The sequence below is a fragment of the Arachis hypogaea genome, chromosome 2, assembly GCF_003086295.3.
Source record: "Arachis hypogaea cultivar Tifrunner chromosome 2, arahy.Tifrunner.gnm2.J5K5, whole genome shotgun sequence".
Classification (NCBI taxonomy): domain Eukaryota; kingdom Viridiplantae; phylum Streptophyta; class Magnoliopsida; order Fabales; family Fabaceae; genus Arachis; species Arachis hypogaea.
The window spans coordinates 97,776,173-97,785,260 of record NC_092037.1 but is presented as its reverse complement, the minus strand read 5'-3'; the positions used below and the strand labels follow the sequence as shown (position 1 = coordinate 97,785,260).

Below are 9,088 nucleotides of genomic sequence, written 5' to 3'. Positions count from 1 at the left end.
CACGCACCCACACTCACTGAAGAAAGAAAGAAAGAAAGAAAAGAAAGAAGGGAAACAGGGGAAAAAGATCGCGGAGAAGGGAAGAGGGAAGGACGAGCTCGCCGGCCAGTCGTGCCAGCTCCTCGCCGCCGTGTTGCATCGCCGTCCAAGGGAGGAGGAAGGCCGCTGCTACTGTCCGTAAAAGCCATCGCCATCGCGGGTCAGATCTGAGGTGAGATAGATGACCACGATGGAGGAAGGAACCGTGCCGCCCATTCGCTTCTGGCGTTGTCACGAGAAGGAGAGAGCTGCGTCGGGGGAGGAGAGCCGTCGCGAAGCTGCCTCTGCCACCGCGCCCAACCGCGGTCGCGAGCCTCGTCGTCGCTGCTGGAGGTGCGCCGCCAAGCTCTTGCCACCGGAGAATATTGCTGCGTTGCCGGGATCCACTACCGGTAAGGGTCTTGTTATTAGATTTTGCCCTTTTTGAATTCTGGGAACATTATAGTCACTGCATGTTGCTACAGCCACTGTCAGGGTTCCGTGGAAGGAGGATGAGTTGGGTGTCGTCGCGCCTTGCCTCTGCTGCCGGAGAGCGCCGCTGAATCCTCTGGCTTGGTAAGCATTTTTGGTTCAAGAAGCCTCTTTGTCGCTGTTCTGTTAACTCATGCTGAGATGTTGCAACATTGTCCATCATAGGGTTGAGTATCGGTGCTTGCATGTCATCTTCGGAGTTTTCAGCTACTTCGTTTTGCTATTTCAGTAAGTAATTAAGTTTTGGAAACCCTTGCTATTTCAGTAAGTAATTAAGTTTTGGAAACACGTGCGTTAGTTTTCTGTTGTGTTTGGTTATAGACTTTGAGGTTTGGTAACGTAGGTTCGAGTTCTGAATATTGCATGTTGCATAAATATTGTTGTGGTTGCTGCAAGAATGATTGAGCTGAGATTTGCGGCTTCTATTGATCGCGGGCCGAGAGAAAGGACTTTTCTGTGATGCGTTGTGTTATGGGACTCAACTTATCGAGGTAGGGGCACTTTTATAAAACTTGTTTTACTTTTCAGAGTTGTTATGAGTCGATATTAATGCGCAAAGTGTATTTTTGTGATTTCGCGAGTCTTATGAATTGAGTTGAGTTGTGTTAAAAGAGAGATTGTTTGTTTGATTGATTGGTCGATCAATTGAGAAGGTTAAATATTCTGATTAGTTGGCTGGTGATGTCAAAGTGGTTTTTCTTGAATTACTAGAAGATATTTAATATTGGTAATTAGTTTAATTTTGGAAGTGTTTTGATTTTAAAAAAGATTTAATATTAATATTTGATTTGATATTGAACCCGATTTGATATCAGAATTTGATTTAAAAATAATTTGGAAATGACTTGATATTTGGTAACGGTTTGTTCATTGAGAATAATTTGCTATTTTGGTAATGATTCGAAAGGGGTTGAGGAATTGATTGGTTTGATTTTGGAAAGGATTTGATGTTGTAAATAAACTAGTTGAGAATGGGCTGAAAAATGTGGTTTTGATGGGACTCGCAAGGGTGGTGTAGTCCGAATTTTAGAGGAGATGCTGCCCAAAATGTTTATAAAAATTGGAGACTTTGTTTAAAAAATGGTTATTTAGAAAGACTTAGATTTTCAAGGATTCTATGATTTGATTTTTGGGATGACTGTATGTGGCCAGAATGGTCGAGATGTATATGTGGCCGAAAAGGTCGAGATGGCAAGGTCTGGGTGTGATCCCGCTTGCGTATTAATTTGAAAATGTGTTTGGGTGGCAAGTTGAGGATGGCAGTTCTCTCTCTTGTCATGATGTGGATGTGGGGAAGGTGGAAAGGCACTCTCCTTTGTATTGTATCCCCACGTTCTTCTCTGGTTGCAAGGTGGAAAGGCACACTCCTTCGATGTGGAAAGGCACTCTCCTTCGTGAAACCTCCAGGAGAAGGTGGAGAGGCACACTCCTTTGATGTGGAAAGGAACTCTCATTCGTTTATGATCCTCCTGGAGATGCGTAACCTAGAGACTAATGTCTGGGTTAGCTACCAGATGTGTCGGGTTCTGGCAAAATAGTCGACACGTGAGCTCACGGCCAGTAGGATAGACATTTATCATATGCATTTGTATGTTTTGTTTGGGTTTGAATTTGTTTTGGTTTGCCTAATTGCTAAACTGTTATTAACTGCTATATGATCTATTTACGGTAACTGTTATCTATACATGTGTTTTTCCTTATTTGTTTTGCCTGTGTTTGTTTCTGATGTGGTACTCTTGAGATCAAGTATTGATGATGAGATGATGATTGTGTTGATTGATTATGTGATGGCTAAAGGCCGTAATCGGTTTCTGATTTGATTAGTTTCTAATTGAGAGATTAGTAAGGTATAAAAAATCAAGCTGGTTCAGCATAGACTTAATGAACCTATGCCTGGAACAGGTTGGTTATTCATACCGCCTAGAAAACTGATTAAGATTTCCTTATAAGAAAAGAAAGGTTTTGGATTTCTGAAAAGTTAAATTTTGTTTCCTTGAAGAGGTTTTGAGTGATTAGCCGTTGGTTATTAAAAGATTCATAAGACAACGTTAATCACTGAATTTGGAAATAGTTTTCTCACTAAATATCTTCTTATAACAAATTCTGAAAATCTGTGGTGAGACCATGTGGTTAGGTTCTCACCTCCCTACAGACTTTTCTTTTCATGAAACGGACGAAGAATCTTATGAAGAGTAGTTGAGTTTAGCCTATGTGATAGAAGATGTTTTAGTTTAGTTATCAGTATTCTCCCCTCACCATTAATGTTATAACCTTTGCAAGAGGGATAGGAGTTTTGATATGTGAAGTTTATATATTGGTATAATGTATATATATATTATTTGTAAGTATTGTAAATTGTATTGAAAAGTATGGATGTATGTTTTGAAAATTCGGTTTAAGATTTAAACAGGCTCATATTTTAGTATTAAATATTTTAAGAGTTGTAATATCTGAGCAATTAGAATGGCAAAGCCGAAAGCGTGACATTTTGATAGTTACGGTGTTACGTTATGGTATCAGAGCAGTCTTTCCTGTAAAGCCTGAGGAATGTACTGACTATGCTTCATTGCATACTCTGAGTGTCTGTCATGTTATAGGTCTTATTCTGGTAACGAGAGTTAGAGCTTTATACACATGACGGTCTATTGATTAATCCCGTTAGTCTTGCATTGCATAATTTCTGGTATTAAGTTTGGCCGGCTTAACACTAGTGAATTATGTATATGGAAGCACTAATGGGTTATCATAAATAATATATGAGTAATAGGTAACGCATATCGTGGTTTTGGGAGCATTAGAAATTAACTTTGAAGTTAATTTCGTTTCGGTGTATAATCCTTTATTCGTGCTTAGTTTTATCTCTTTCTCTATCAATTGCATTGGAATTCCTTATTTATTATTTCCTTCATGAAATGTGATTGATTCAATTGCCAACTTTATCTTACCATTCATACATTGTCTTGCTTAGTTCTGTATTCGGTTGTTACCTAAAACTTTTGGGATATTTACCCTTATCAATGTTAATAGCCATCTTTATGAATTTTATACTCATTGACTTGAATCTGGAATTTGTTCTGGTGCCATAAATGATTTACAGATCTCTAGAAACATTAACCATTGATTTTAGTTACTCTCATTTATGAGCTCTGTGTTCCTTTTTAACTGTTATTAATGAATGCGCTATGAATCGTGCCACATTATGTGACGTATCATTAGTCTTTCTTTTCTTCATCTTGAAATCACTTGCTTCACTACTTTTTCAAAAGCAATCTGAATTTTCTTACGCATAACCTAGTTGAGAGTGTTCTTAGTTTCCCCTTTTGATTCTTACAATGTGGTCATTGATTTCGCATTCCTCTACATAAACTAAGAAACCCTTGAAGTGAGTTGAACCTGCACCACTGCGATGCACAACAATTTGTTTAATCCTTTCAAAATTTGTCTTAGACTTTTCTAAAGAAGTTTTGATTTGATTTGCTTTCTACTTGATCGTGTTCCTTACCGTTTGCTTGAATCTTTTGGAATATCCCTCTTAAGAAACACACGCATAATCCTTTAATCTTAAGTGGCTTGTACCTTAAGGGTTACTATTCGTAGTTACCTAATTATACGGTTTAATTCTTCTGCTCCATGTTTTGTACCTTATTTGCATCTTGCTCTGTTGTGACGTTTTGTGACTTATAGTATTCTTTTTGAACTCCTACTTAGGATCTTTTAAAGAAATTTTATTTTTATCGTTCTCTACCCGATTATGCCACAACTAATCTTTGAAAGTCTCAAAAAGATTGCTTTTACTTTTGCATTTACTTATAGGGATTTTGAAACAAAAAAAACTTTTATGTGGTTTGAATACAACTTAAAATTTTTCCAATCACACTACAGTTTTTTATGTATATTCTTATTTGATTATGTACTTGATTATCTCCCAAGGTTCTCAAAGAAAGATTTTGCAATTATCCTAGTTAATGTTCGTTTTACAAGCTTTTTATATTTTATTTTAACTTAAATTTGTCTTGGCATAATGCAACTTCTTTTGGAAAAAGTTTGTCTGATATCATTCTTTGAGAAGGTGAAATGATTTTCTTAGTTTTGTCCATTGTTAAAGGATGCCCTATTCAAGTGTGTACCATACCATCCTTTTAAAATCTTGTGAACATTGTCTTGATTTCAGTTATCTTCTCTTTGCGAACTTTGTATGTCCTTTATTCATCTTAAACTCGTTTTGGCTTAATATGTTAACTCTTCTTATGATTCCTTTCGAAGTTCCTTGATTCAGATTTTCTCGGAAAGATGTGAATTGACATTCTTTCTGGAACATTTCATTGTTATTGCGAATCTCTATTTAATTACAGCTCTACTCATCCTCTCGACTTCATGCGAATGTTATCCTTGTCGTTTGATTTGCTCTTCCGTGTTGTATCCCTCTAAGTAAACTTGAGTTCGTTCGGTGTCATGTGCAACTCCTAGACATGGGTAATAGTATGTTAGTTCGCTAATACACAGCTTGTCGACGCGGGAGGTGAATTTGGCGAGTTTGAAAATATCGCAGGTTATGATGCTTGAATTTGGCAAAGGAATACGACCGAGAAGATGTCTTAGTAGCTTAATGCGTATAGGACGATGACTCACGATAAGTAGTTAAGTGATCGAGTAACGTGAGATAGCGGTATTGCACTGATATATTTGAGCGCGTGTTAGATTGCTTAGTTTTTGAAATAATAAAATTGATTGTTTAGATTACCGCTTGACGATGAATGAGTCTAAAACCTTGATTGAGTTTGTTGAAAGTCAAAGTTAATAGTCAAGTGTGGATAAAGATAAGAGTTCGAAAGGAATGGAAGTTGAAGCTCTGAAATTGGTATGAGGCTTATGCGCAGACATTGTCCTATTTGCTTACGTCAGCCTGTTTTCAAACTTTTGCCACCTAGATACCCCTTTGTTTTTGCAAACACATAAGTAGAACACTTGCACCTTTTTGTGCTTCAAGTTTTGGTAAAATAGTAGCCCCGTGTGATATCTTTGTTTTGAACCATCTTGTAACCTTTGTTTTAGACCACACTTTTTCTTTACATCCAAGTTTTTAGAGATTTTCGATATTTGGAAAATTATATACATATATATGCTAAGACCCTTGTTTTCTAAGGTATACGAAAGTAAAGTATTCAAAACTATTTTAGTATTTTATGTATCAAGTTAATTTTCGAGGATGAAAATTTTTTATAAGGGGGATAGGATGTAAGACCCCTAATTTTTAAAGGTTATTGAATAAATTATTTATGATCTATTATATTTATTTAAGAATATATTTTAGAGATTTTTATATGTAAGTTGAGTGAATTCTTATTTATTATTTAGAGTTCTTATAATTAAAAAATAGTGAATATTTTATATGTCTTAATTTTAAATATTTAGATTTTAACCTTATTTTATAAATAAAGGAGAATTAATCTAATTATCATCAAATCTTCAATTGAATTAGCATTTATTCGAAAATAAAATTCAAGTTGATAATAAAACAGTATTTCAAAGCTGATTATTATATATTTAATTTGAATTTGAATTATTACTCTATACTTTTATTTTTATTAAAAACTACCATCTTATCTTAATCCCTAAAATTCCCAATTTCATTACACAACACAAATCCTAATTTACCTTCGTTAACTTAAATCCTAACCCATTCACCTCGCCCACCCACACCCTTAGCACACACACAAACTAAACACACGCACCACACTCACTGAAGAAAGAAATAAAGAAAGAAAAGAAAGAAGGGAAACAGGGGGAAAAGGATCGCGAAGAAGGGAAGAGGGAAGGAGGAGCTCACCGGCCAGCCGCGCCAACTCCTCGCCGCCGTGCTGCATCGCCATCCAAGGGAGGAGGAAGGCCGCTGCTACTGTCCATAAAAGCCATCGCCATCGCGGGTCAGATCTGAGGTGAGATAGAGGACCGCGATGGAGGAAGGAACCGTGCCGCCCATTCGCTTCCGTGGGGAGTCGCCGGCGTTATCGCGAGAAGGAGAGAGCTGCGTCGTGGGAGGAGAGCCGTCGCGGAGCTGCCTCTGCCACCGGGCCCAACCGCGGTCGCAAGCCTTGTCGTCGCTGCTAGAGGTGTGCCGCCAAGCTCTTGCCACCGGAGAATATTGCTGCGTCGCCGGGATCCACTACCGGTAAGGGTCTTGTTATTAGATTCTGCCCTTTTTGAATTCTGGGAACATTATAGTCACTGCATGTTGCTACAGCCGCTATCAGGGTTCCGTGGAAAGAGGAGGAGCTGGGTGTTGCCGCACCTTGCCTCTGCTGCCGGAGAGCGCCGCTGAATCCTCTGGCTTGGTAAGCATTTTTGGTTTGAGAAGCCTCTTTGTCGCTGTTTTGTTAACTCATGCTGAGATGTTGCGATGTTGTCCATCATAGGGTTGAGTATCGGTGCTTGCATGTCGTGTTCGGAGTTTTCAGCCACTTCGTTTTGTTATTTCAGTAAGTAATTAAGTTTTGGAAACCCTTGCGTTAGTTTTCTGTTGTGTTTGGTTATAGAATTTGAGGTTTGGTAACATAGGCTCGAGTTCTGAATATTGCATGTTGCATAAATATTGCTGTGGTTGCTGCAAGAATGATTGAGCTGAGATTTGCAGCTTCTGTTGATCGCGGGCTGAGAGAAAGGACTTTTCTGTAATGCGTTGTGTTATGGGACTCAACTTATCGAGGTAGGGGCGCTTTTATAAAACTTGTTATGAGTCGATATTAATGCAAAAGTATATTTTTGTGACTTCGCGAGTCTTATGAATTGATTTGAGTTGTGTTGAAAGAGAGATTGTTTGTTTGATTGATTGGTCGATCGATTGAGAAGGTTAAATATTCTGATTAGTCGGCTGGTGATGTCGAAGTGGTTTTTCTTGAATTACTAGAAGAGATTTAATATTGGTAATTAGTATAATTTTGGAAGTGTTTTGATTTTAGAAAATATTTAATATTAAGATTTGATTTGATATTGAACCCGATTTGATATCGGAATTTGATTTAAAAACAATTTGGAAAAGACTTGATATTTGGTAACGGTTTGTTCATTGAGAATAATTTGCTATTTTGGTAATGATTCGAAAGGGGTTGAGGAATTGATTGGTTTGATTTTGGAAAGGATTTGATGTTGTAAACTAGTTGAGAATGGGCTGAAAAATGTGGTTTTGATGGGACCCGCAAGGGTGGCGTAAATCGAATTTTAGAGGAGATGCTGCCCAAAATTTTTATAAAAATTGGAGACTTTGTTTAAAAATGGTTATTTAGAAAGACTTAGATTTTCAAGGATTCTATGATTTGATTTTTGGGATGACTGTATGTGGCCGGAATGGTCGAAATGTATATGTGGCCGAAAAGGTCGAGATGGCAAGGTTTGGGTGTGATCCCGATTGCGTATTAATTTGAAAATGTGTTTGGGTGGCAAGTTGAGGATGTCAGTTCTCTCTCTTGTCGTGATGTGGATGTGGGGAAGGTGGAAAGGCACTCTCCTTCGTATTGTATCCCCCACGTTCTTCTCTGGTTGCAAGGTAGAAAGGCACACTCCTTCGATATGGAAAGACACTCTCCTTCGTAAAACCTCCAGGAGAAGGTGGAAAGGCACACTCCTTTGATGTGGAAAGGTACTCTCCTTCGTTTATGATCCTCCTAGAGATGCACAACCTAGAGACCAATGTCTGGGTTAGCTACCAGATGTGTCGGGTTCTGGCAAAATAACTGACACGTGAGCTCACGGCCAGTAGGATAGACATTCATCATATGCATTTGTATGTTTTGTTTGGGTTTGAATTTGTTTTGGTTTGCCTAATTGCTTAACTGTTATTAATTGCTATATGATCTATTTGCGGTAATTGTTATCTATACCTGTGTTTTTCCTTGTTTGTTTTGCCTGTGTTTGTTTCTGATGTGGTACTCTTGAGATCAAGTATTGATGATGAGATGATGATTGTGTTGATTGATTATGTGATGGCTAAAGGCCGTAATCGGTTTCTGATTTGATTGGTTTCTAATTGAGAGATTAGTAAGGTATGAAAAATCAAGCTGGTTCAGCATAGACTTAATGAACCTATGTCTGGAACAGGTTGGTTATTCATACCGCCTAGAAAACTGATTAGGATTTCCTTATAAGAAAAGAAAGGTTTTGGATTTCTGAAAAGTTAAATTTTGTTTCCTTGAAGAGGTTTTGAGTGATTAGCCGTTGGTTATTAAAAGATTCATAAGACAACGTTAATCATTGAATTTGAAAATAGTTTTCTTACTAAATATCTTCTTATAACAAATTCTAAAAATCTGTGGTGAGACCATATGGTTAGGTTCTCACCCCCTTACAGACTTTTCTTTTCAGGAAACGGACGAAGAAGCTTATGAAGAGTAGTTGAGTTTAGTCTATGCGATAGAAGATATTTTAGTTTAGTTATCAGTATTTTCCCCTCGCCATTAATGTTATAACCTTTGCAAGAGGGATAGGAGTTTTGATATGTGAAGTTTATATATTAGTATAATGTATATATATATTATTTGTAAGTATTGTAAATTGTATTGAAAAGTATGGATGTATGTTTTGAAAA

At 37.5% G+C, this 9,088-nt stretch overlaps 2 protein-coding genes across 18 annotated transcripts; both read left to right on the top strand.

Moving 5' to 3' along the window:
• LOC140172832 (uncharacterized) lies at positions 1–2,943 on the top strand. 2 transcript variants are annotated; one of them, XM_072221577.1, is made up of 5 exons: positions 1–431; positions 504–594; positions 676–738; positions 907–1,001; positions 2,663–2,801. In XM_072221577.1, the coding sequence occupies exons 1-4, from the start codon at positions 221–223 to the stop codon at positions 968–970; spliced, it is 429 nt and encodes a 142-aa protein (XP_072077678.1). In that variant the 5' UTR covers positions 1–220; the 3' UTR covers positions 971–1,001; positions 2,663–2,801. The 2 variants fall into 2 exon arrangements, with proteins under 2 accessions (XP_072077678.1, XP_072077679.1); XM_072221578.1 differs by having other exon boundaries at positions 45–431; positions 854–1,001; positions 2,663–2,943.
• A 3,200-nt stretch (positions 2,944–6,143) lies between these two features.
• Positions 6,144–9,088, top strand: LOC112754996 (uncharacterized). 16 transcript variants are annotated; one of them, XR_011874687.1, is made up of 6 exons: positions 6,199–6,679; positions 6,752–6,842; positions 6,924–6,986; positions 7,142–7,213; positions 7,949–8,143; positions 8,852–9,088. XR_011874687.1 is itself a non-coding variant. In XM_025802878.3 (5 exons), exons 1-4 carry the CDS (start codon positions 6,465–6,467, stop codon positions 7,180–7,182), a joined length of 423 nt encoding a protein of 140 aa, XP_025658663.1. In that variant the 5' UTR covers positions 6,207–6,464; the 3' UTR covers positions 7,183–7,213; positions 8,866–9,088. The 16 variants fall into 16 exon arrangements, 4 of the variants coding, with proteins under 4 accessions (XP_025658669.1, XP_025658663.1, XP_025658639.1 ...); XR_011874685.1 differs by having other exon boundaries at positions 6,203–6,679; positions 6,762–6,842; XR_011874690.1 differs by having other exon boundaries at positions 6,203–6,679; positions 7,066–7,213.